The following is a 27,308-nucleotide window of genomic DNA, read 5'->3' on the forward strand; positions in this document are numbered from 1 at the left end:
ATCCAGGATTTTTACCCGAATAATGTTACCTAATCCCTAGCTTGGAGTGAGAGAGAGAAGCTTACTTAGCCTGGCTTACTGTAGCAGGATTAATTCTCTCTCGGTTGTTCCAGTTTGACTGTAACCACTCTGTTGCCTTCTTACCTTACTGGTGGTCTGACACACTGTAGCTACATCTGAGTCTGCTACTGCTTACTGCTTACTGCTTATCTCAGTCAGCTGTAACATTGAACTTAATAGTGCTAGGACAAATTCTCTGCTCAGAATCAACCAACTCCTGAGCCGATAACCTCTATAACCTAGGCTGAGATACGACGCGAGTGTCTTTCCTCTTTCCAGCCATACTGTTGTTAGTGGCTCTCTCCCTCATTCAGGTTCTCTGATCTCTCCCTGATCTCCTCTCTTCTACTGTTTCTCTACCCTTCTTATATTTTCGTAACAGGAACATCAGCTGTAGCCATATTCTGTACTTTTAGCACTTGTGTAAGGCTTAATGTTTACGTCCTCATGAGAGTGTGTTCTTGTACAACTCACTCACATTTTCTTTCTAATGCTCCTACAAATCTGAATTTCTATCAGTTACTATGAGGCACAGTATTTCTCAAGACCTGTGTGTTCATTGTTACTCACGCACACTTTCCGTACGTCTAAATATTTTATTCAGCTACAGTCTCAGAAAAGAAACCAGCACAAAAGTTTATTTTTACAGCACATATTGACATAAGTATAGCACAAGTGGATGAGACAAGTTCAGTTCTCTTGAGCCATTGTAGAGGAGCTTAGTTCCACCTCTTTCTTGAAACATTACTGTATGTCGATGCAATTTGAAAATGAAAGCAGCACCAATGTTACTTTTAGTGGCTGAAACCGGGGCAAATATAGCAGAAACAAATGAGACCAGTTCAGTTCTCCTGCGCTATTGAAGGGGGTCTGAGTCATGTCACATTGTGAAAAAAGAATGAATTATATTTGGAAATGAAAGCAGCTTAAATGCTAGTTTTTATGGCATAAATGTAGCAGAATCAAATGTAGCTGGTTTTGTTCTGCACCATTATAGATGGGTGAGTGATGTCAAACCCTGAAAAAAGAAGAATCTATATCTTTAATATGGAACCAGCATAAATGATAAGTTTAGTGTCACAAATGTAGCACAAACGAATAAATCCAGTTTAGTCCTCCTACACTGTTGTAAGTGGCCTGAGTGATATCACATCACAAAAAAGGAATGCATTGTATCTCAGAAACTAACTGCAGCACAAGCTTTAATTTTAAAGCCACAAACTGCCACAAGTGAAAGAGAACAATTCATTTCACCTTCCCCATTATATTGTGGCTGATTTACGTCACTACCCTGAAAAAGAGCATTTTTTCTCAGAAATTAAAGCAGCACAAATGATACTTTAAATTACACAAACTGTCACAAACAAATTGAACAGGTGTAGTTCTCCTGAACAGTTTTAGGGGGGGCTGAGTGACATCAAAGTATGAAAATGAAGGCACTACAGTATATCATTTCAAGGAAAGCAGAAGAAATGGTACAGATGCAGCAATTCAAAATGCGCGGGCGATACCACATTATTTTTCGGTGCGCTTTACAAAGTCTACCGCGAATTACCGGTAAATACTGCTAGTTACCGTAAATTCTCCTATAATACCGCAAGCAAAATGCTGGGGCTGATTAGCTTGCTTACGATTTGGTCTTGACTGCCTGGTGGTTGTGACAGTACCCCCCCCTTCACGGGCAATCGGGATAGTCCCTGTGGAAGTCTACGATTAGCGTAGGGTCCAAATTATCCCTCTCCGGAACCCACGATCTTTCTTCAGGGCCATAACCCTCCCAGTCAACCAGATACTGAAGGGTACCGCGGTTCCATCTAGAGTCGAGAATCTTGTGGACTGTATATGCCTGGTGCCCCAGAATGCGACGCAGGGGAGCCGCAAGAGGTGAGCGGTAGAAGGGTTTCAGGAGGGAGACGTGGAAAGACGGGTGGATTTTAAGGGTGGGGGGAAGTGCAAGACGGAAGGTAACTGGGGTGATCCGGGAGGGTATCCTGAAGGGGCCGATATACCTACAGATGCAGCCATTCAAAATGCGCGGGCGATACCGCATTATTTTGCGGTACGCTGTACGCAGTCTACCGCAAGCTACCGGTAAATACCGCTATTTAAAAATATAATGTACTATTCTTGTATTGCGGTACATGAATATAATTATATCGTTATTAATTTCTTTAGATACGCGATTCCATATTATATTCCCTTTTAATCAAATTCTAAAAGTATGCTTGTTGACTCCGGTATCTCGTTAGTTAAAGACTTCGATGCTTAAAATGTTTAGGGAGAAATGGAATACTGGTGTGTATTTTTTCTTTAAAGTACCAAGACCAGCCATATACTGTATGTTTATGTTCCAAAATTAATATCGTTTATAGCCTTCACACGCATTACAGTATGCTCCTATTCTTTTTATGCTCAGCTACTAAGATTTCCCTTCAGTGGTAAAATTCCATATAAATATTCAATACTACAACGGGCACAGTAAAGACGTTTACTGTAAATCTTTTTATGACAGACCAACGGACCACGAGTGCCCCTGTCGGTCAACCAATCACGTACCGCGGTACCGCGCGTCATCGTGCGTCACAATGCGCGACGCCGTAGCCAATTACCTCCGGTACGTGTCTGTACCGCTTTGAATGGCTGCATCTGTACTTTTAACAGCTCAAATGTACACAAATGTAGCACACATAAATGGATTGTTTTTTGGAGTTTTGCAGGGAGGTTAACATCTCGAAGCTTACATTCTGTAGCATTAATATTCTGCAACTCATTACTATATCCTCTCCGATTGTTGTGCAGTTTGCTCGACATGTTACAAACAAGTAGTTCAGGTGGGTACTGTAGCTGCGTCAGCATGCGTAGGCCGCAAAGGAACAAGTAATAGGTTTATTTCATGCTGAAAAAAAAGAAGAAAGAAAACACAACATTTCGGCCATGGTGTGAGAGAGACAAGGCAGTAAGCAAAGGTAATGTAGCGAGAGAACAAAGGCTGGGAGGGAGGAGGAGTGAGAGGCAGGAGCAGGGGACAGAAAGAGAGGCGTGAAATGAATCTTCCAATGAATGGAGAAAATTTAGAAGAAAAGTAGTCTGAGAAGGGGGAAGGTGTGATCCTAGCTGCAGGATAATTTTGGTTTTGGTAGTCCTTCTGATGTATGAGTCCCAAAAACCGTCTTTGAGAACACAAATGGAGAGATTAGAGTGGTCATGGCTGTCAGAGGTGAAATGGGAAACAATGGGCTTGGAGAGATCTTTAATCTTCACAGCCCTAACATGTTCTCTGAAGCGGTCTCCGAGTCTCCTTCCTGTTTCTCCAGTGTAGATGGCTGGGCATTTACTGCAAGACATACAATAAATAAGGTTGCTGGAGGTACAAGATGCCATCTGGGTGATCCGGAATTGTCCTGAGGGGCCTTGAATGAGTGTGGTGTTAGATGTGTACTTGCAGGTGATACAGCGAGCTCTGTTGCAAGGGAAAGTGCCTGGTGTGGATGGTTGCTGAGGGCGGTCGAGGGAGCTGTGAACAAGAAGGTTACGCAGATTAGGTGATCGGCAATATGAGATGATGGGGCGGTCAGAAAAGAGGGCCCCAATGGAGGGATCATCCTGTAGGGTGGAAAAGTTGTCCTTAATAGTCCTGGGGATAGGAAGTGTGTTGGGGTGGTAGGGAAGCACAATATCTCTACTCTGATATCAATCTTGAAAAGGGAGACCAGATACTTTCCTGGGCTCAGCATAACCTTTTTATATGTTCTTATGATAACATTTAATTGTTTTGGATTGGTAGATGTTGGATTAAAGAAACAAATGTAAGTATGTGAATGAGGGCAATATTTATACCAGGGAGTCACATATATCAAGAGCACTGAGAATGGTGTTTGCAGATTTCAGTCACTTTGGACTCACCTATTTTACTGATTTAAATTCTTCTAGAGATTTGTACATGAATAAATTATTTAATGAAGCAACTGGTTCTAACAAAAAAAATCACACCATTCCTTATTCTGTAGCACAACATGATGAAACATTTTGTCACAATGAAAGGTGTAAAGAGGCACGTTTTGTAGAACACAAACTCACTCTTCATTATTTGTCTTTCAGGCCGGATTTAGAAAAGAGACCTGATGTTACATACTTTGTGTGCTGAAATTCAATTAAAAAAAATTGCTTCAGTGACCTTAATAAATTACATTTTTGACTGTAATATTAAGTATTTTAGTGTTGACCTGCTGACTTCACACCTTGCCATCTAAATGAAAATTTTGATCCTCAACATATAAAATCTGAGGCCACAATAATATAATCTCTGCCCCATGTTCATTCTTTTCAACAACATATTTTAAAACACGTTTCAGGATGACATAGTTTAATCTTTCATGACTCGTAATATTTCAAATATCGCAGCACCTTTAAAGTAAATGAAGTTCTTGAAGTTATTAGATAGAGTCATGTCCTAACCTGTCGTCTGTTAATTCCTCAGAGGAGCCAGCTAAGTTTGTGAAAAAACCTCAGAGCCCTGCAGAGGTGACAGTCTGTGCATCAGAGGACTTGGTGCTGAGCTGTGAGGTGGCAGCGGTTGGCACGAGTGTAGTGTGGAGGAAAGGTCACAGTGAGGTCAAGCAGGACCAGAGGACCACCCTCATCTCCCAGGGGACGCAGCGCAAACTTGTCATCAAAAACGCCAGGCAGAGCGACCAAGGCCAGTATACCTGTGAGACGGCAGAGGACAAAGTGACCTATCATGTCAAAATGAAAGGTGAGAAGGCATGTCTGTGAGGACACCTGTCTGGTGAGCTTTCCATAATGCTGGAGAGATGCTGAGGTGACAAAAAAGAAAGAAAAGTGTGTAATACGGATCATACAAACTGATCTAACATTTTTAGGAAGTTCTACCTGGTTCATTTGTAGTGCTGAAGATTAGGGTTTAAATACTTGCCATCACCGGCTTCTTGTGCTCTAGAAAACTAGCAAAGTATTGATCTCAGTATTCATATTTTTGCATATCAATAGAAAGCAGAAAAGCATCATGATGAATTGTAATAGGGGAAGGTGCATTTGGAAAAACTCTCAATACTGTATATTGTAATGAAACCGCGTTATGATGACTTGCGGAGGAGAGTAAGAGACTGGATACTTGAAGCGGAATAATGTGTAAAAACCTGCATTTCCCCCAGACTCTTGAATGCAAAAATCTTGCTCTTATTTATTCCAGTGACCATGGGGGGCCTCCTTTCAAAGCAGAGTTCTGCTCATTTATTTGTGAAATTTTAATAGGTTCTGTTGCGGTGGGGAGAACATTTCATACACAGGGATGTATGAATTGAATGTATGTAATGAACAGGGGATCATAAGAACACAAAACTATTTGGGGCCCAGTGAGAGCCACAATGTTTCCTAAAAATCTTGCCTTTGTTTTTAAAATAAAATAGTATTTAATTTGACTAACATGTATTTAGTTTGATTATTTAATTTGACTACTTCCATTATTTAAAATATCTGTGATTTAAAGGTCTCATACTAATGCAGTACATTTAGTTTGACAAAAATACATCATACTAATTAATTTGGGTATGTGTTTTTTAGAAACAACTTCAAAATTTGTGAAGAAGTCTACTACGAAGACAGAGTTCTCATCCTGCTTGGGAGAGACAGTGGTCCTGTCCTGTGAAGTGAGCCAGGCTGCTGCACAGGGGAAGTGGATGAGAGGAGGACAGGAAGTGAAGCTGGGAAAAGATGTGGTCATAGAAACGGAAGGCACAACCAGAAAGCTCAAAATAAAGAGCACAAAAGTCAGCGACTCTGGGATGTATACATATAAACTCCCTGAGGATGAGATAACATTCCAAGTGAACGTCAAAGGCAAGTTTTTAAAGAAAGGGCTCATGTCACTGTCTTGTGGTGCTTTGTCTGTGCCAGTCCTTGGCTTCAGCATGTGTAGGAGTGGTGCCCCTTGAAAGGCACTGTGTGGGCTGCTCCAGTCTAGAGCAGCGTGCTTCTGCTGTAAGCATGAGGCACTGCCCAGACCCACAGGGATGTGACGATGACCCCTCTCCCCCCCAGAGCCCCAGGCCACGTTCGCCAACAGGGACTCAGTGCAGAAGGAGGTGAGAGTCGCTGCCTGCCAGAAGGCCACGCTGAGCTGCGAGGTGTCCCAGGCCCAGACAGAGGTGAGGTGGTACAAGGACGGCAAGCAGCTGAGCTCCAGCAAGAAGCTGCACATGGAGTCGGAGGGCAGGACCCGGCGGCTGGTGCTGGAGAGCATGGAGAAGAAGGACGCGGGCGAGTACAGCTGCGAGGCCGGTGAAGACAAGCTGGTCTTTAAGATTCAGGTGGCAGGTAGGGCATCGGGTGTCCTGTGTTTTTATCTTGGGACTGAAATTCTGAAATATAGCATTAATTTTTGATTCTGTGTTTTTGTTAGATGTTATTAGAGTATTTCTGTACAATATAGAGAGACCAGAGTGGGATTAGAATCATTATCGTATTAAATTTGCTTTAAGAGGTACCTTATCATAGAGTGTTGCAGGAACAAGGTACCAGAAGATTACAGATCTCTCCTCTAGCTGGTGAGAGGTGGTATTTTCCTGTATGGAAGCCGTAATAAAAAGAAGCGGCGATCTCTTCTGCAATTGTGTGATTTGATTTTACCATTGCTCAATATGATTGTACCTGTCCAGAAATAATTTCAACATTTTTAGCAGTAGAAACCAGAACCACAGTGTGAAATCTTCTGTGTTTGTGTGTCACGGTATTAATGGATCAATCCAGTACCTGTGTAGGTACTGAAAAACACTCTGAAGGCTGCAGAGACTTTCTGTGTTTGTCTAGTCTGGAGAAGTGTGCTCCTTGTGACGTTATCTTTCAGCACAGTTAAGATAAGATAAGATTACTCATTGGCCATTTACAATTTCTTGTATCAGTAATTTGTCTTTTTTCATACCCCATCTTCCTCTCCATGAGATACACAGACAGGAAGAGAAGCTTGGGGTCAGAAGCAGGGTCAGCCATTTATATGGCACCCCTGGAGCAGTTAGGGTTAAGGGCCTTGCTCAGGGTTCCAACAGAGTAGGATTCCTCTCCCGACTCCTTTTTTTATATTTTGTCATCGATACCCTTCTTTGTCAATTGCAGTCTTTCTGTTTGTATCATCTTTTAGTGTTTTCATGTCACTGCCTTGTGGTGCTCAGTCTGTGCCAGTCCTTGGCTTCAGCATGTGTAGGAGTGGTGCCCCTTGAAAGGCACTGTGTGGGCTGCTCCAGTCTAGAGCAGCGTGCTCCTGCTGTAAGCATGAGGCACTGCCCAGACCCACAGGGATGTGACGATGACCCCTCTCCCCCCCAGAGCCCCAGGCCACTTTCGCCAACAGGGACTCAGTGCAGAAGGAGGTGAGAGTCGCTGCCTCCCAGAAGGCCACGCTGAGCTGCGAGGTGTCCCAGGCCCAGACAGAGGTGAGGTGGTACAAGGACGGCAAGCAGCTGAGCTCCAGCAAGAAGCTGCACATGGAGTCGGAGGGCAGGACCCGGCGGCTGGTGCTGGAGAGCGTGGAGAAGAAGGACGCGGGCGAGTACAGCTGCGAGGCCGGTGGAGACAAGCTGGTCTTTAAGATTCAGGTGGCAGGTAGGGCATCGGGTGTCCTGTGTTTTTATCTTGGGACTGAAATTCTGAAATATAGCATTAATTTTTGATTCTGTGTTTTTGTTAGATGTTATTAGAGTATTTCTGTACAATATAGAGAGACCAGAGTGGGATTAGAATCATTATCGTATTACATTTTCTTTAAGAGGTACCTTATCATAGAGTGTTGCAGGAAGTAGGTACCAGAGGTTTACAGATCTCTCCTCTAGCTGATGAGAGGTGGTATTTTCCTGTATAGAAGCAGTCAAAAAAAAGAAGCATCAATCTCTTCTGCAATTGTGTGATTTAATTTTACCATGGGCAATATGATTGTACCCCTCCAGAAGTGATTTGTTGAAATAGTTAAGCTCTTCCATTTTTGTCTTTTAAAACAGTGAATAGAGCGCACTGTTATTTTTTCATTGTAAATTTGTTCATGCAGATATCCCGACTTTTTAAGGTCAGAGTAACCAACAGCAGCCTTCAGAAGCTGTCACTAAAACAGAAGCTAAGAATTCAACTTTCTGTGCTTCAGATGTTTAGAGTTTAGAGTCTAGTCAGAGAGAGACGTTCAGGCACTTGCACTTGATGCAGGGAGAGTATGTTCTGCTGCAGCTGTATTCAATCAGTCTCTCTATGAAAGTTCAGCAGACAAGTGTTACTGTGTTATCAACTAGGTCATGAGGGTAGACTAGCTTAAAGATTATGATTAGGCCAGGGAAAAGATGAATATTTCCCATAGGTTTAAGGAAGAAGCAGGTTTGCTCTTCTGTAGGTTAGCAGGGAAAACAAGATAAGTGTTCCCCTTAAAGTTCAATATTAGAAGGAGAAAGCACAGTGCTGCTGTCCTGACATTTGAGGCTGGGTTTACTAGGAATCACTGGTGAGGCTAAAACAGGTTAAAGATCAAATCAGGGTGGGAAGGTTTTTCAGCACCAGTATTCACAATCCCTCACTGTCTGTAGTGTTAGATTTACAAGAAAGTTTCCAGCACATAGGGTCCAGAGACCCTGATTTAAAGGGTTTATGTGTGTAGGTTCTCCACAACATGCAATCAGATTAAGGGGACCAATCATATTGTCACAGATGTTGAGAAAGGAGGAGTGAGCTCAGTTTTGTCTGGCTTCTTTCTCCAGAATCTGCAGTGAAGTTTCAGAAGAAGACCGAAATAAAGGAAATGGTAACAGTACAGCAGAGTGAAAACGTTGTCCTGACAGCCACTGTGACCTCTGAGAGTGCGGCCGTCAGGTGGTTCAGGGACAGAGTGGAGCTGAAGGAGGGGAAGAAGTATGAGATCAAGAAGGAGGGTCTGACGCGCCGACTGGTGATCAAATCTGCTGAGGCTAAAGACAGCGGCACCTACTCCTGTCAGACCACTGACGACAAGCAGGAGTTCAGTGTTCAGGTCAAAGGTCAGTACCCACTGTATTAGAAATACTACAGGAAAAATGACATTCACAAAAAAAACATAGTGTAAAAAAGTACATTCTTATATATGTAATTAAAAGTAATGTAAACACTGCTTGCCTTATGATTTTGCTTTTTTAGTTTTCACATCTTTTTTTAAAACAAAGGAGCAGTACATAAGCAAATAGAAAATCCAGTTTTAGGGTTTCTTTTTCTTATATCTAATATATAAAATAATGCTGAATAAAGAGCAGAAAGTAAAACAAAAATCTGTTTGGTGAAAACCACAGTTATTATGAAATTTTCTGACTTTCATGGAAAGATGATCAGCTCTGAGCTGTGTGACACGTAAATTGGTCAACTGCTTCTTCCAGTTGTGTTTTTGTGGCAGTGGCTGAATCTATCCCAGCAATCAATAGGCACAGGGCAGGGTACACCCTGGACAGGACGCCAGTCCATTACAGGGCAGACATATACTATAGACACAAACACACAGACTCGCACCTAGGAGCAATTTGCCAGAAACCTATTAACATACAGTACCACCATGTTTTTGGACTGTGGGTGGAAACCAGAGCTAGGATCAGTATTTAGAATTTCAACATTTTTAGCAGTAGAAACCAGAACTACTGTACAATGTAAAATCTTCTGTGTTTGTATGTCACGGCATTTATGCATCAATCCAGTACCTGTGTAGATACTGAAAAACACTCTGAAGGCTGCAGAAAATTTCTGTGCCTGTCCAGTTTGGAGCAGTGTGCTCCTTGTGATGTTATCTTTCAGCACATCTGAGATAAAATAAGATCACTTTATTGGCCATTTACAGTTTCTTGTATCAGGAATTTGTCTTTTCACATTCCCCATCTTGCTCTCCATGAGATACATAGACAGGGAGAGAGAAGCTTGGGGTCAGAGCACAGGGTCAGCCATTTACAGATGCAGCCATTCTAAGTGCGCAGTACACACACGTACCGGAGGTAATTGGCTACGGCGTCGCGCGTTGTGACGCACAATGACGCGAGGTACTGCGGTATGTGATTGGTTGACCGACAGGGGCACTCGTGGTCCGTTGGTCTGTCGTAAAAAGATTTACAGTAAACATATTTACTGTGCCCGTTGTAGTATTGAATATTTATATGGAATTTTACCACTGAAGGGAAATCTTAGTAGCTAAGCATAAAAAGAATAGGAGCATACTGTAACGCGTGTGAAGGCCATAAACGATATTAATTTTGGAACATAAACATACAGTATATGGTTGGTCTCGGTACTTTAAAGAAAAAATACACACCAGTATTCCATTTCTCCCTAAACATTTTAAGCATCAAAGTCTTTAACTAACGAGATACCGGAGTCAACAAGCATACTTTTAGAATTTGATTAAAAGGGATTATAATATGGAATCGTGTATCTAAAGAAATTAATAACGATATAATTATATTCATGTACCGCAACACAAGAATAGTACACGCTGTACATTGTCTGTTGATAATGTTTCTGTAGTGCTTTTTCAGCACTCTGCATGTGACCTTGCTGGTGGCGCTGTGGGTTAGGTTCCTGCGGAGTACATTGCGGAGTTAAAGCAAGTTAAAGCCTTGATTTTATATATCACCTTTAAAAGTGGAATCTCAAAGCAAAGTAAATACCCAGCACCGATTGTACCCATCTGTCATGCTAATAAAGCACCTTGAATTGAATTGAATTGAGGGAGAGAGGGGGGGAGGGCGAGCGAGAGAACCAGGACAGACAGGCAAAATATACACCCCATAGACATTCACAACAGCGACATATCATAAAACGTTTGCACATATAGTTAAGTTATTACTTGGTTTTCAAAGTGCAATGAAATACAATATTGTTGTTGTTGCTGTTATTGTTGTTTTTATCCTGTAAAGCGTTTTGAGAAGCCACCTTTAAAGGCGACATATAAAAGCGCTGAATCTTATGGAATGTGTTCCGCCGGGGATTCAAAAAAATTTTTTTTTTTAATCGCGTATCTAAGGAAATAGCAGTATAACTTTGTTGCGTCTAACCCCTCTGATTGGAGAAAAAAGACGTGCTGGTTTGCTATACATACTGTACCAGGAAGATGATTTCTTTCTATTCGAAACGTGTATTCTAAAAGTTTAAGAAGTAAAAACCTTACAGCGTACACAGATTTCTAAACTGATCAGGATCGTTATCTTTGTCTTATCCATAATAATGTTCACCGCTCTGTCCAGAAAATTAATAATAAACTTTATTTTATATAGCGTTTTAAACTAATAAGTAATTAGATTGCTCATAAACCTAATCGCTTTTTCTACATAAACACAGCGTGATTGCTCTCTGAAAATGCTTTTTCTTTTTATTTAGGCTCAGATTTCAACTATAGATCGTATTATTATAAACTTTCTTGGAAAAATGTATTTTATGTAAACCATGTTTGCTATTAAATCATTAAGGGCTAGAATATGTTTATTGTCTTCCAATCGAGTCGAGTTGACATTAGAAGCTTGCCACGCCTGGACTGTTACACCAACTCATTAGCATGTTAAAGCGATTTCATTGAGGAGCCTAGCTTTCTTAACTAGTAAGTACTGAACTTCCTTGGCTTTGGAGGGGGAGGTGTCTTTCGCTGGAAATCTCGCCCCCTTCTACTTTGAAAATACCCGTGAAACCGGTTTAATTCGTCACAGCCAACACTCCCGCAGAGAGGGGGGTTGTACTCGTTAATGTCTTAGCCAAAACACATCATTATATCTCATTTTGTATTTCTATAAAAAAATCGTTTACCCAGCCACTATTGTTGTTATTGTTTTTATCCTGTAAAGCGCTTTGAGGAGCACAGCTTTCTCACCACAGATTACAAAGTAAATACCCAGATCATGTTTCTCTATAACAATAATAAAAAACATTATTTTACATATCACATTTATGTGATATCACCTTAAGGACAGCACATACAACAGTTAATTGCACAATGGACTGCGCAAAGAAATTTAAAATAGTCTTCTTTAGGTGTGAGGGCAGGAGTGGATCGCAGAAGACATAATCGGCAAATTAGGAAAACAAAGAACAGGACAGGCGAGACGTTTATCCAGAGAGCGAGTGATCAGAAAAAGGAACAACTGTTACACCCAGGTTTTACGCTCTTTCTTTCTGCTGAATGAATAAAAGCATTTTCTTAAAAACGCGTTTGCGTTTGTCTGGGTATTTACTTTGTAATCTGTGGTTTACATCTACTGTATTGCTTTGAGATGCCACTTTTAAAGGTGATATGTAAAATAACGTTTTTTATTATTGTTATAGAGAAACAAGATCAGATTTTCCCCCGTTCAGAAAAAAAGATCTAAAGTATACTAGTTTGTCACTCTTCTCATCCCCTCTTTGCTAAATGGCTTTTGAAAAGAGTCACATGAAGAGAGAGGTGAAACAGCCCTACACAGCCCTATCGCAGTACACAAATATAAATTATATCTTATTAATTTCTTTAGATACGCGATTCTTTTAATACAGTCTTTGCTGTGCTCTTGAGGATCCTTGTGACATTTCGCGCTCTGATTGAATGATAAGTGTCGCAGTTTAAATCATTTTCGTAGTTAGAAATTATGAAACGCTCTATTAAAAGAAAGGGAGTTTTTATGTCCGTTGCAGTAAAAGAAAATGCTTGACAAAGTAGGGCTTGCACAGATTCCAAGTGCATTTTTGCAATTTACGTTGCAACAGACAATGTACAGCGTGTACTATTCTTGTGTTGCGGTACATGAATATAATTATATCGTTATTAATTTCTTTAGATACGCGATTCCATATTATATTCCCTTTTAATCAAATTCTAAAAAGTATGCTTGTTGACTCCGGTATCACGTTAGTTAAAGACTAGATGCTTAAAATGTTTAGGGAGAATAGTGGAATAGTGGTGTTTATGTTTTCTTTAAAGTACCGAGACCAGCCATATACTGTATGTTTAAGTTCCAAAATTAATATCGTTTATGGTCTTCACACGCGTTACAGTATGCTCCTATTCTTTTTATGCTCAGCTACTAAGATTTCCCTTCAGTGGTAAAATTCCATATAAATATTCAATACTACAACGGGCACAGTTAAGACATTAAATATACATATACATACTGTATACAGTACAGTTTGCATACGGTAATATGTTTATGTTCCTAAATCAATCTCTTTTATGAGCATGTGAAAGGCATGGTGAATCGATTCTCAAAAATTACTGTACTTTGCATGATTGGAAACAAATGCGTGATTGCAAAATGCTGTGGTGTTACTTTTACAAAGACGGTCAATGAAAAAAATAATGTGGACCAGGGCAATACTTTCAGTTTACACCTTGTCCAAGGTCATTCATTATTAATACTATTAGTAATATCTTCGTTAAAGACTTTGATGGCGACAGCTCAAACATGAGAGGTTGAGCTTTATTAGCTCCACCTTGCGGAAATTCAGTTTCCATATTTTTGTACAACATTCTGTACAATATAGAGAGACCAGAGTGGGATTAGAATCATTATCGTATTACATTTTCTTTAAGAGGTACCTTATCATAGAGTGTTGCAGGAAGTAGGTACCAGAGGTTTACAGATCTCTCCTCTAGCTGATGAGAGGTGGTATTTTCCTGTATAGAAGCAGTCAAAAAAAAGAAGCAACGATCTCTTCTGCAATTGTGTGATTTGATTTTACCATGGGCAATATGATTGTACCCCTCCAGAAGTGATTTGTTGTAATAGTTAAGCTCTTCCATTTTTGTCTTTTAAAACAGTGAATAGAGTGCACTGTTATTTTTTCATTGTAAATTTGTTCATGCAGATATCCCGACTTTTTAAGGTCAGAGTAACCAACAGCAGCCTTCAGAAGCTGTCACTAAAACAGAAGCTAAGAATTCAACTTTCTGTGCTTCAGATGTTTAGAGTTTAGAGTCTAGTCAGAGAGAGACGTTCAGGCACTTGCACTTGATGCAGGGAGAGTATGTTCTGCTGCAGCTGTATTCAATCAGTCTCTCTAAAGAAAGTTCAGCAGACAAGTGTTACTGTGTTATCAACTAGGTCATGAGGGTAGACTAGCTTAAAGATTATGACTAGGGCATGGAAAAGATGAATATTTCCCATAGGTTTAAGGAAGAAGCAGGTTTGCTCTTCTGTAGGTTAGAAGGGAAAACAAGATTAGTGTTGCTTTAAAGTTTAGTATTAAAAGGAGAAAGCACAGTGCTGCTGTCCTGACATTTCAGGTTGGGTTTACTAGGAATCTCTGGTGAGGCTAAAACAGGTTAAAGATCAAATCAGGGTGGGAAGGCTTTTCAGCACCAGTATTCACAATCCCTCGCTGTCTGTAGTGTTAGATTTACAAGAAAGTTTCCAGCACATAGGGTCCAGAGACCCTGATTTAAAGGGTTTATGTGTGTAGGTTCTCCACAACATGCAATCAGATTAAGGGGACCAACCATATTGTCACAGATGTTTGAAAAGGAGGAGTGAGCTCAGTTTTATCTGGCTTCTTTTTGCAGAATCAGCAGTGAAGTTTCAGAAGAAGACCGAAATAAAGGAAATGGTAACAGTACAGCAGAGTGAAAACATTGTCCTGACAGCCACTGTGACCTCTGAGAGTGCGGCAGTCAGGTGGTTCAGGGACGGAGTGGAGCTGAAGGAGGGGAAGAAGTATGAGATCAAGAAGGAGGGTCTGACGCGCCGACTGGTGATCAAATCTGCTGAGGCTAAAGACAGCGGCACCTACTCCTGTCAGACCACTGACGACAAGCAGGAGTTCAGCGTACAGGTCAAAGGTCGGTACCCACTGTATTAGAAATAATACAGGAAAAATGACATTCACAAAACAAACATAGTGTAAAAAAGTACATTCTTATATATATATATGTAATTAAAAGTAATGTAAACACAGCTTGCCTTATGATTTTGCCTTTTTACTTTTCACACCCTTTTTTAAGACAAAGGAGCAGTACATAAGCAAATAGAAAATCCAGTTTTAGGGTCTCTTTTTCTTATATCTAATATACAAAATAATGCTGAATAAAGAGCAAAAAGTAAAACAAAAATCTGTTTGGTGAAAACCACAGTTATTATGAAATTGTATGACTTTCATGGAAAGATGATCAGCTCTGAGCTGTGTGACACGTCGTTTTGGAAAAAAACGTCTACCAAATGAATAATTAAATGGGTACAAAGCAAAGACGTTATTACACACTAGTCAAAGTAGAATTTTTCTTCACTCACTTATGATCAGTAATCCAGCCATCCACTTTCTGACTGCTTCTTCCAGTTGAGGTTTCGTGGCAGTGGCTGAATCTATCCCAGCAATCAATAGGCACAGGGCAGGGTACACCCTGGACAGGACGCCAGTCCATTACAGGGCAGACATATACTATAGACACAAACACACAGACTCGCACCTAGGAGCAATTTGCCAGAAACCAATTAACATACAGTACCACCATGTTTTTGGACTGTGGGTGGAAACCAGAGCTAGGATCAGTATTTAGAATTTCAACATTTTTAGCAGTAGAAACCAGAAATTCAATGTGAAATCTTCTGTGTTTGTGTGTCACGGTATTTATGCATTAATCCAGTACCTGTGTGGGTACTGAAAAACACTCTGAAGGCTGCAGAAAATTTCTGTGCCTGTCCAGTCTGGAGCAGTGTGCTCCTTGTGATGTTATCTTTCAGCACAGTTGAGATAAAATAATATTACTTTATTGACCATTTACAGTTTCTTGTATAAGGAATTTGTCTTTTCACATTCCCCATCTTGCTCTCCATGAGATACATAGACAGGGAGAGAGAAGCTTGGCGTCAGCCATTTATAGGGTGCCTTTGGGGCAGTTGGAGTTAAGGGCCTTGCTCAGGGGCCCAATGGAGTAGGATTCCTCTGCCAACCACAGGATTTGAACCAGCAACCTTCCAGTCACAGGTGCAGATCCTTAGCCACAGAGCTACCACACTGTCCTCCTTTTTTATTCTTGCCATCGATCCCCTTCTTTGTCAATTGCAGTCTTTCTGTTTGTATCATCTTTTAGTGTTTTCATGTCACTGCCTTGTGGTGCTCAGTTTGTGCCAGTCCTTGGCTTCAGCATGTGTAGGAGCAGTGCCCCTTGAAAGGGACTGTGTGGGCTGCTCCAGTCTAGAGCAGCGTGCTCCTGCTGTAAGCATGAGGCACTGCCCAGACCCACAGGGATGTGACGATGACCCCTCTCCCCCCCAGAGCCCCAGGCCACGTTCGCCAACAGGGACTCAGTGCAGAAGGAGGTGAGAGTCGCTGCCTCCCAGAAGGCCACGCTGAGCTGCGAGGTGTCCAAGGCCCAGACAGAGGTGAGGTGGTACAAGGACGGCAAGCAGCTGAGCTCCAGCAAGAAGCTGCACATGGAGTCGGAGGGCAGGACCCGGCGGCTGGTGCTGGAGAGCGTGGAGAAGAAGGACGCGGGCGAGTACAGCTGCGAGGCCGGTGGAGACAAGTTGGTCTTTAAGATTCAGGTGGCAGGTAGGGCGTCGGGTATCCTGTGTTTTTATCTTGGGACTGAAATTCTGAAATATAGCATTAATTTTTTATTCTGTGTTTTTGTTAGATGTTATTAGAGTATTTCTGTACAATATAGAGAGACCAGAGTGGGATTAGAATCATTATCATGTTACATTTTCTTTAAGAGGTACCTTATCATAGAGTTTTGCAGGAAGTAGGTACCAGAGGTTTACAGATCTCTCCTCTAGCTGATGAGAGGTGGTATTTTCCAGTATGGAAGCAGTCAAATAAAAGAAGCAACGATCTCTTCTGCAATTGTGTGATTTAATTTTACCATGGGCAATATGATTGTACCCCTCCAGAAGTGATTTGTTGAAATAGTTAAGCTCTTCCATTTTTGTCTTTTAAAACAGTGAATAGAGCGCACTGTTATTTTTTCATTGTAAATTTGTTCATGCAGATATCCCGACTTTTTAAGGTCAGAGTAACCAACAGCAGCCTTCAGAAGCTGTCACTAAAACAGAAGCTAAGAATTAAACTTTCTGTGCTTCAGGTGTTTAGAGTTTAGAGTCTAGTCAGAGAGAGACGTTCAGGCACTTGCACTTGATGCAGGGAGAGTATGTTCTGCTGCAGCTGTATTCAATCAGTCTCTCTAAAGAAAGTTCAGCAGACAAGTGTTACTGTGTTATCAACTAGGTCATGAGGGTAGACTAGCTTAAAAATTATGATTAGGGCAAGGAAAAGATGAATATTTCCCATAGGTTTAAGGAAGAAGCAGGTTTGCTTTTCTGTAGGTTAGCAGGGAAAACAAGATTAGTGTTCCCTTAAAGTTTAATATTAGAAGGAGAAAGCACAGTGCTGCTGTCCTGACATTTGAGGCTGGGTTTACTAGGAATCTCTAGTGAGGCTAAAACAGGTTAAAGATCAAATCAGGGTGGGAAGGCTTTTCAGCACCAGTATTCACAATCCCTCCCTGTCTGTAGTGTTAGATTTACAAGAAAGTTTCCAGCACATAGGGTCCAGAGACCCTGATTTAAAGGGTTTATGTGTGTAGGTTCTCCACAACATGCAATCAGATTAAGGGGACCACCCATATTGTCACAGATGTTGAGAAAGAAGGAGTGAGCTCAGTTTTATCTGGCTTCTTTTTGCAGAATCAGCAGTGAAGTTTCAGAAGAAGACCGAAATAAAGGAAATGGTAACAGTACAGGAAAGTGAAAACGTTGTCCTGACAGCCACTGTGACCTCTGAGAGTGCGGCAGTCAGGTGGTTCAGGGACGGAGTGGAGCTGAAGGAGGGGAAGAAGTATGAGATCAAGAAGGAGGGCCTGATGCGCCGACTGGTGATCAAATCTGCTGAGGCTAAAGACAGTGGCACCTACTCCTGTCAGACCACTGACGACAAGCAGGAGTTCAGCGTTCAGGTCAAAGGTCGGTACCCACTGTATTAGAAATAATACAGGAAAAATGACATTCACAAAACAAACATAGTGTAAAAAAGTACATTCTTATATATGTACTGTAATTAAAAGTAATGATAAGACAGCTTGCCTTATGATTTTGCCTTTTTACTTTGGTTTTTTAAGACAAAGGAGCAGTACATAAGCAAATAGAAAATCCAGTTTTAGGGTTTCTTTTTATTACACGTAATATATAAAATAATGATAAATAAATGGGTGAAAACCACAGTATTATGAAATAATTATCATGAAAAATATACAATAATCTGTATTCTGACTAATGGCTATTTGCAGTTTTTAAAACACTGAAAAATGTCACTAGCAGGGTTTCCTGGGTTTGTCAGACTGACAAAACAACAAAAGGGTTTGAAGGAGGACCGTATCTCCCAAGAGTTACAGTGCATGAATTATTGCTGTAAGGCCAGTCTTACAAATAACACACAATTACAGTAACAAATAACATCACTAAGCCTGAATTAATATCTGCTCTGATCCCTTTTTACCATTTTCTCTGAACATCCTATCAGTCTGAAAGGGGACATTGTATAGTACTGTACATGCTAACAGATGGGATGATAGAAGAGATGGTTCTTTAAATCCTAGGAAAGTGTGATCGTCATTTACAGTTTTAGTGAAGATGATACATAATTCAGGCCTTGATTAAAAACTTAGATTTTTTCTGTAATTTAGTACATTTCATATATTATTTCACCTTTGCCTAGCAACAAAATACCAAGCTACTGCTCTGTTATTTATCATTGTTAATACTTAAAATGCATTGTGTGCACAAAGGACACTTGTAGCAATATAGCCGGAATGTATATTTCATATTTTGTTTCCCATGGGGCTTTATACAGTATGTTGTACAGTATGTTGTATTTGTGTGTTTTTCAGATTTTTACCTCTTTGGTGTCAGACTCAGTTCAAGTAAAGAAAAGTTCATTTTACAAAGTGAAGTAGTCGTTATCTTAGGAATAACCCTGCTTGAAACAACATACTGTACATTTCTGGACGTCTTTTTTCAGAGCCTCCGTTGAAGTTTGCTGTGAAGCTGGAAGCCATGACAGTGGAGCTGGGAGGGAACTTGACTCTGAGCTGTGAGCTCAACCGCGCCCAGGGAGATGTGCTGTGGCGCCATAACAGGGCCGAGATCAAGCCCAGCAGCAGGTTTAGGATTCTGGCAGACGGAGCCAAGCGCATCCTCACAGTGACAGGGGTGACAAAGGAGGATGAGGGAGAGTACAGCTGTGAGTCGAAAGATGACAGGACAGCTGCCAAGATCTCCACTAAAGGTTTGTTGCACAACTCTGTGCAAAAGCTTCTGTCGTTAAAATGTCTTTAGTGTCTTATATAATGCTTAGTTGAGCTCTTAAAAGATATATCATCCCATAGCAAGTGGTCTTATCTGCTTTGGTCTTTATAATAGTGGCCTTATCTAGTGTTTAAGCAAAAAAAGTGGCCTTTCTCTTAAAGTGACACATTTAATTTGGGATGAACTAAAATCATTTTTCCATTCGTAAGATAAGCAATGCCGTTTCAATTTTGATTAGAAGGGATTTGGAAAACAATTGGCATTACATGACGATCACACTCTGAACTTTTTGTTTTCAGTTCACTTTGCTTTGTGTTTTTGTGTCAGGAACAGTTGATTAATCAGCTTTGCATTTGTTTTATTGTAATAACTAGAAATCACCATGGTTTTATAAACTGTTAGGTTAGGTCATAAATTCCCTCGTGGTTTTGAAGGGCCAACAAGATTTATTAGTTATGATGTCAGTATATAAATAGTGCTACAAAATACTTATTGTACATATGCTGTTTGTAAGTGCTGAAGATTTTACATGAGTATCTGGCTCCCAATATTTAAAGAAATTCCAGGAGAAAAATCCACAAAGGAACATTTCACTTCATTGCCTCACACCAGACTGTAATAGCCTAATGCCTACTGAGCCTAGGATGAAAAATACAGGATGTGAGATTTCAGTGCTTCAGCACAGCATGATTCTTCCTGATTTGTAATGGAAGGGAGCTGAGAGCATAGGACACTTATCCATCTAGTAAACTAAAAAAATAAGCCACTTTGATTCAGACCTACAGTACTATGAATGCAGCAGAAAATCAAGAACAAAATAGGGCAGAGCAGAGTCTGATGTGAACACTCAAGCAGAAGGCTGATGCTCATACCATGGGCATTGCCATTTAATGGGGAATTACAGTACAGTGTTTTTAAAGAGTCTCAATTTAATATGGCAGGAGTTGTTTACAAAATAGGAGCTTAGTTTAGGAGCAGGTTGAACTGGGATAAAAAAACAAACAAACTTTAAATCAAGAAAAAGATTACGCAAACGAAACTGACTGTGTTGCCTGTGCTTCAGCTCCTCGATTGGTCAGGTTCACTTCCAAGCTGAGCACTGTGGCCGCGGTGGAAGGGAAGGACGCCGTATTCAAGTGCAGCGTGACCCCAGCCGATGCCAAAGTGGCGTGGTTCCACAACGGAGGCCCCATCACGGTGGGGCCCAAGTTCAAGATCGCTCAGGAGGGAACCAACCACTGGCTGACCATCACCTCTGTCAGCTGCAAGGACGCAGGGCAGATCTCTGCTGAAACGGAAGGGAAAGTGACAAAGGCCAACCTTCAAGTGCAGGGTGAAACTTCCTCACTTGCTTAGTATTAGATAATTTATTTACATGGTTTCTTACAGGTCCGATTTTAGCAAAAGCGTCAGATATACTGTACAGTGGATATAAAAAGTCTAAACACCCTTATTGAAATTACAGGTTTTTGTGATGTAAAGCCAGAAATCTAGATAAATCATGTCAGACATTTTCCATCTTTAATGTGACCTCGCAACCAACAAAATTCAAGAGAAAAACAAATAAATAATTATTAGGAAAAATAATTGAAATAAAAAAACCTACAACACCCTGGTTGTATAAGTGTGCACACCCTTTTATAATGGGGGCTGTAGCTGTGTTCAGAGTTAACCAATCACATTCAAAATCATGTCCAAAGGTAAGTAGCATACACCTGCCATCAAAGAAAATGATTCTGATCAACCTCAAATAAAATCAGTATTCCTGTAGGATTTCCTTGAAACTTTCGGGTTGCATCCTACTGGGATAGCCAAGGAGCTGACAAAACTAAGGGATCTTATTGTTGAAAGGTACTGATCAGGAGAGACCCTCCAAATTTAATAACAGGACAAGGAGAAAAGTTATCAGGGAGGCTACCAAGAGGCTTACAGCAACATTAAAGGAGCTACAGGAATTTCTGGCAGGTACTGGTCACTCCTTGCATGTGACAACAGTCTCCTGTATTCTGCACATGTCTGGGCTATGGGGTAGGGTGGCAAGACGGAAGCCATTTTCACAAAAAAGAACATCCAAGCCCGTCTAATCACCCCAAACCATGTGGGAAAATGTCTTATGGTCTGATGAGACAAAGGTTAAGCTTTTTGGGCTTAATTCTATAAGATATGTTTGACGCAAAGACAACATAGCCCATCATCCAAAGAACACCATACCTACTGTGAAGCATGGTGGTGGCAGCATCATGCTTTGGGGCTGCTTCTCTTCAGCTGGAACAGGGGCTCTAGTCAAGATAGATGGGATATTGACTAGCTCCAAATATCAAGATATTTGGGCACAAAACCTGCTAAAGATAAAGATGAATTTCACCTTCCAACATGATAACGACCCAAAGCACACATCCAAGTCAACCAAGGAATTCAGAAAAGGAAGATCAAATTCTTGGAATGGCCCAGTCAGAGCTCAGATGTCAATCCCATAGAAAACCTGTGGAATAACCTAAAGAGGGCTGTGCACATGAGATGCTCTGGCAATTTGAAGGAGCTTGAACTTTTTTTGCAAGGAAGAGTGGGATAAAATTGCAAAGTCCAGGTGTGCAAAGTTGATAGAGACTTATTCACAAAGACACACTATTGTAATAAATGCGAAAAGTGATTCCACAAAGTATTAGTTGGGGGGTGGTGCACACTTCTGCAACCAGGGTGTGGTAGGCTTTTTAATTTCAATTATTTTTCCTAATACTTATCTATTTGTTTTTCACAAAGGTCACATTAAAGATGGAAAATGTCTGACATGATTTATCTTGATTTCTGGCTTTACATCACAAAAACCTGCAATTTCAATAAGGGTGTGTAGACTTTTCATATCCACTGTATGTACATACCACAACATTAACTACATGACTTAATTTTCTTAACTACTCAGTAGTCAGTGTCATTGTAAAAGTACAAAAATAATAAATTGATTTAAAAAAACAGTTGGGGTTACAGAGTTGCAATCAGCAGACTTAAGAACAGACACGATTCAGGTTTTTAGAGCTGATGACCTACAGTGTGCAGATAAATGAAAGAGGAAGTTACTGTGCTGTAAACAATGTCTAAATGGCTAAAATGGTTGTTCATGAGTGTTCCTGCGTCATGGTGTCTTCTTCGTGCTCACAGAGATGCCGGTGACGTTCCTGAAGAAGCTGGAGAACCAGACGGTGCAGGAGCAGGATGAGGTGGTTCTGGAGGTGGAGCTGAGCAAGCCCTCCGCGGAGGTGAAGTGGATGAAGAATAGCGTGGTGGTGCAGTCTGGGGACAACATCCAGATCCGCACCGAGGGGACCCGACAGGCCCTTGTCATAAAGAGTGTGACCTTTGTGGATCGCGGATACTACAGCTGTGAGACCCTGGACGACAAGACACAGGCCAAGCTCACCGTAGAGAGTATGAGGACTTTATCATTGAAATTCCAATTATTAATGGCTCTTTTAAACTTCTGAATAAGTGTGCATATTTGTAAGATCTGACAGAAAATCATTCTTTTGAAAACAGTGAAGTGTAGCAGACTAAGTGTTTTTTGACTGTCAATGGCTATCTAAATACTAGAAAGACTTTGTGAAACTGGCTGCTGTCTTTGGCACTGTTGCACTGAATTGGGTCATTCATTTTTATACAAAAAAGGGTATTAAAACAAATTGAAGGACCTCAGTTATACAATAATTAACTATTATTGGGCAGAACTCAAAACAAATCAGGAGAAACATTTGCAATAACATCAAGAGGCCTTTCCTGGAGAACATTAAATGTATATGAAAGTTTTAAAATGTGAATCCTTCTTAATCTGATTTTTACTGTGCCTTTAATAATTTACTTCCTGAATACCTTCTATAAATGGAATATAATTTTATTTACTCCTTCAGGCTGGAGATATTTCAATGTAATTTCAGGAGCTATTGGAACCACAATGGACATGCCGCAAAATTATTAAATGCAAAGTATGAAGTCATTAACATTTTAGTAAGTCATTATACTGTAGAGGCTTAGGCGGTGGAGTAAGGAACATCATGCCTTGTTCCCACACGTTTCTTCTTCCTCTGTCTTTTGTGTCACCACAGTGAAGAAGGTGACGTTGGTACGAGGGCTAGAAGAGATGAAGGTGGAGGAGAAGGAGACTGTAACCTTCGAGGTGGAGCTCAATCACGCCGATGTGGAAGGTTCCTGGACCAGAGATGCTGTCAGGCTGAAACCAGGGGCCAACTGCCGTATCTCAGCACTGGGGAAGAAGCATTCCCTCACGCTGTCCAACCTCAGGCTGGAGGACTCGGGGCTGGTTTCCTTCCAGGCTGAAGGGGTGCACACGTCTGGGAGACTTATTGTAACAGGTATTGTCATGTCCCTGAACTCAGAAGCAGTATCATCATAAAGTGATGCTTCCTTTATGGTGCATAGTTAATCAAGAACAATAAGAAAATAGTAACCCTGTACACATGTACTGTACAGTTCTTTTAATAAAATCCTGAACATCAGTCTTCATTTACAGGATATTTAAAGTTTGACAAATGTGATAAAAATAAGAGTAATGAAAATGAAAAAAAAATCATTATAGACCATTTCACCTTACCTCACTGTCACAGGTGCAAAAAGAATAAATTGTATGTCTGTTTAGTTTGTGATACACCCGGGAATTAGTGTGCCGTTGCAACAGTCTTTAAAGAGCTACTGTAAGTTTAGGTAAACACACATACAAACATAGCCAAACTGTATAAAACAAGCGCTCCTTTTATTTTACAGTGAGAAAATAATTCAACCAAACTCAAAATAAAACTTAAGCTCTTAACTTAAACTTAAAACCCATCTAAGCTCCTAATTAAGTACTCAATTTCCCTTTCCATAAGTAATCGGGGAGCTGAGCAGCTTCATGTTTCTCTCAAAAACCTCTTCCGAAATCTCTCTCTGAGACACTTCTCCACATGAAATGCTTCTCAGAACCTTAGTCTCTCTCTGAGACTCTTGTAGAAAATCATTCTTGGCTCATGTCCATGGGGCCATCCTCATTCTTCAGTCATTCTCTTGGCTTCTTCTCCCTTTGCTGCTCCCATGCAGCACGGTGGATCTGCCCTCTGTCCCCAGACTGCAGATATGTACTGCCTTATCTTCCTGGCTTTCTAAATTGTCACTTGACCAATTGTCCTTTCTCACTGGTCAGGTGACTGAGGGTGACAAGACATATCCCACAGGTTCCTGGGGAAAGTAGTTTAGACAAGGGATGCCTTCTGGACCTGCCATACACCTCTCTGATTTCTCTGCTTCAAAACATACAATTTTATTACTCTGTGATTTTTATAGAAAACGACAGTTTGCATTACCCTGATGGTGCCCTCTAATGCATATGCATTGTTTGAAAGGGTCAAGTCTTTATAAAGTTTTGTTAAACTAAAAAAAAAGACAGTTCTGTAGAAGACAGGTCTTCATTGTGTATGATATGTTGCATGTTTGAGGTGATGCAAAGAGAATAGTCAAAAAGCACATTTTAGAACATTAACTGTGCCTGTTAATGTAGGATTTGCCTTGATCTTATATCCCCAGAGCCTGCTGTGAAGTTCACCAAAACTCTTCAGGACATCAAAGTTCCTGAAAAGGAGAAGGTGACCTTTGAGTGTGAGCTTTCCAGAGCCAATGTAGATGTCAAGTGGTTCAAGGTAGGTTAGGGGTAGGTAGGACCTCCCCTACTGTATATGGAACGCATATACAATTTATTTCACTGGTAGCTTTCACTTAAGGTTGTACTGTGGTATCACTAAGTTATAGTCATAACACAGTTGCCATGGGAAATTATTATATAGGAAATTACCTTTTTTCCTATATGTGAAGGAGCAGGATATTAATCATGACTTCAAAATTTGTATTCATTTCATCATTGAATGTATCCAGTAAATCTTAAAATTCCATTAAGTTCACTATCCTGATGAAGAGTATTTTCTGTCCATGTAATGTACTGTAAGTGGTGAGTGTAGCAATGATGTGACATACTAAACTCAAACTCCTGAAATGGTGAATGGGAAATATTGTAGGTAACTGAAAGAGTACACATTAGAATTCAGTATAACACGTTCACTTATTTCTTGTTAGCTCTTTTCAGAACTCTTATTGGGTGCATACTATACAAACTGTGGTTAAATGGGTGTCTGTGGTTTTTGGGTGTCTGTGGATCAAACTGTCAAGTGCTGATGTGGAACTTAATGGAGTGTTTCTTGGATCAATAAGCTACCACAGCAATAACAGGATGAGCAATTCAAGATGGATTCAGCCCTCTCATCTGTCATGTCTCTAAAGTTTAATGCAGTTTGTTGCAGTAGAATGAGTAGCTTGAGCCAGTGTCCACTCTCCTGAATGACTCTTTGTTATCCCTCCAGGATGATGTTGAACTGAAGCCTGGGAAGAAACTGAGCATCATTTCCCAGGGCCGCAAGAGAAGCCTGCTGATTCACAAGTGTGCCTATGAAGATCAGGGCCTGTATGCATGTGACATGACTGATAACAAGACCTCAGCTAAGCTGGCTGTTCACGGTATGGACAAATGCCTCAGCATGAACAAAGATTTGCAAAGCTGTATTAGATTATTTCAGCCATTTACATGCTATTGTCACTTGAAATTATTCCCTTTTGAAAACTGTAACAAAGAAGCAATATTACCGTAAATACTTTATTTAGGACGAAAAACTATATTGTAATGTGGCTTTTACCCCTGAAATTCCCTGTGGTACTGCATATATCTGAGAAGCACAGAAGTAACATGTAATGTTCAGTGTAATTGTAATATCAAACAAGAAATACCGTCACACTTCAATAGAGGAGTTCATTATACACTCACTGGTCAGAAAATGTTTGTCAAAGATATAGACCTACTTTAACACTGTGGGAACCAGTGGCATTTATCAGTTACAGTACACACTCCATTACACTTATACACCCTTACATTAACAAGAGTATGAATGGGATTAGGCTGTGCTGTAAATAGAAGCTTGTGAAATCTATGACACCTCTTGTTCAAACTGTTCTTGGTACTGTACATGCACAGTTATTTGTGAGTTCCTACTGTTTTGTCCAGTGAATGTAAAAAAAGAACTTTCCATCAAATGCATTGTAATTTTCCAGTAACATTCTAGTACTATTTCTTCTAAATTTCTAGCCATGCTTTTATTTTTGCATTTACCTTCTGCGACTAAAGTCAAGTAGGAAACTGGCACAAAAGTCAAGCTGGATCATCAAAGGCACTAAAGGGAGAACTTAAATGCTGTAAGTCCTCCCTCCATGGTCATAGAGTCTAGATCTTCCCTTCCTTGGCAGGTGGTTTTCCATCTTGCATGTTGAACCCTTGGAAAAGGAATGTCTCGCTCCCAGCTAGACACCCTTGGAGTTTTGCAGACTCCTCCCTCTCCTCTGGGGACATTCAACATCTACCAGCACTCTTTTTACTGGATTATTGAATGTTTCGCTACACTTCAGTCTGCATTCCCTTCTTTATGGAAAATAGAAGTGTCAGTCTTGATTCACTTTCATAGCTGTGGCAAACTGTTGTCCAACTTTCCCAGAGGTCATTGTTGCAGTGGTCATACCAGTTTCCAGGGTAGAGAAGATGACAGCAGGATCACCATTTATTCTCCTTTCCAGAGAACTTGCGCCAGATGTAACTGGCATCTTTAAGATGGAAAACATGAATCCTACTGATATTTGAGGTCTCATCCTGTGTCCTTCAAGAGGCACTCTGGAGCATGGTACCCCTGTCCTGTGGGGTAGACATAGGATTGTAGTTTTTCCATTAACATGAGTTTTCGCTGTTTCAGCACATGGATGTCCCCTATTTGTATACTGTACTTCTGCAGTTCCAACCTGTCACAAACTCACATACACAACATACCTCAGCACACCACAGCTGAACAGGAGGGTCAGGTTTTAACACCAAATGTGGCAGTGCTTGGTCTCATACCTTTAAAAGGTTTCAGGTAACCCACTAAA

General features: G+C 40.7%; 1 protein-coding gene across 23 annotated transcripts in view; it reads left to right on the top strand.

The window, feature by feature from the left end:
* obscnb (obscurin, cytoskeletal calmodulin and titin-interacting RhoGEF b) overlaps positions 1-27,308 on the top strand; it is a 147,478-nt gene that overhangs the window by 24,543 nt on the left and 95,627 nt on the right. For 21 of the 23 annotated variants that reach the window (XM_069191165.1, XM_069191164.1, XM_069191168.1 and 18 more), the window contains exons 7-20: positions 4,538-4,813; positions 5,641-5,916; positions 6,118-6,393; positions 7,399-7,674; positions 8,808-9,083; positions 14,579-14,854; positions 16,288-16,563; positions 17,697-17,972; positions 19,027-19,293; positions 20,377-20,646; positions 22,470-22,736; positions 23,408-23,674; positions 24,879-24,991; positions 25,706-25,859. In XM_069191165.1, coding sequence (XP_069047266.1) covers positions 4,538-4,813; positions 5,641-5,916; positions 6,118-6,393; positions 7,399-7,674; positions 8,808-9,083; positions 14,579-14,854; positions 16,288-16,563; positions 17,697-17,972; positions 19,027-19,293; positions 20,377-20,646; positions 22,470-22,736; positions 23,408-23,674; positions 24,879-24,991; positions 25,706-25,859 — 3,546 coding nt within the window. The remainder of the gene's footprint in view (positions 1-4,537; positions 4,814-5,640; positions 5,917-6,117; positions 6,394-7,398; positions 7,675-8,807; positions 9,084-14,578; positions 14,855-16,287; positions 16,564-17,696; positions 17,973-19,026; positions 19,294-20,376; positions 20,647-22,469; positions 22,737-23,407; positions 23,675-24,878; positions 24,992-25,705; positions 25,860-27,308) is intronic. The other 2 variants (XM_069191174.1, XM_069191180.1) reach the window with 2 other exon arrangements.

Source organism: Lepisosteus oculatus, chromosome 6 (assembly GCF_040954835.1).
Source record: "Lepisosteus oculatus isolate fLepOcu1 chromosome 6, fLepOcu1.hap2, whole genome shotgun sequence".
NCBI classification, from domain to species: domain Eukaryota; kingdom Metazoa; phylum Chordata; class Actinopteri; order Semionotiformes; family Lepisosteidae; genus Lepisosteus; species Lepisosteus oculatus.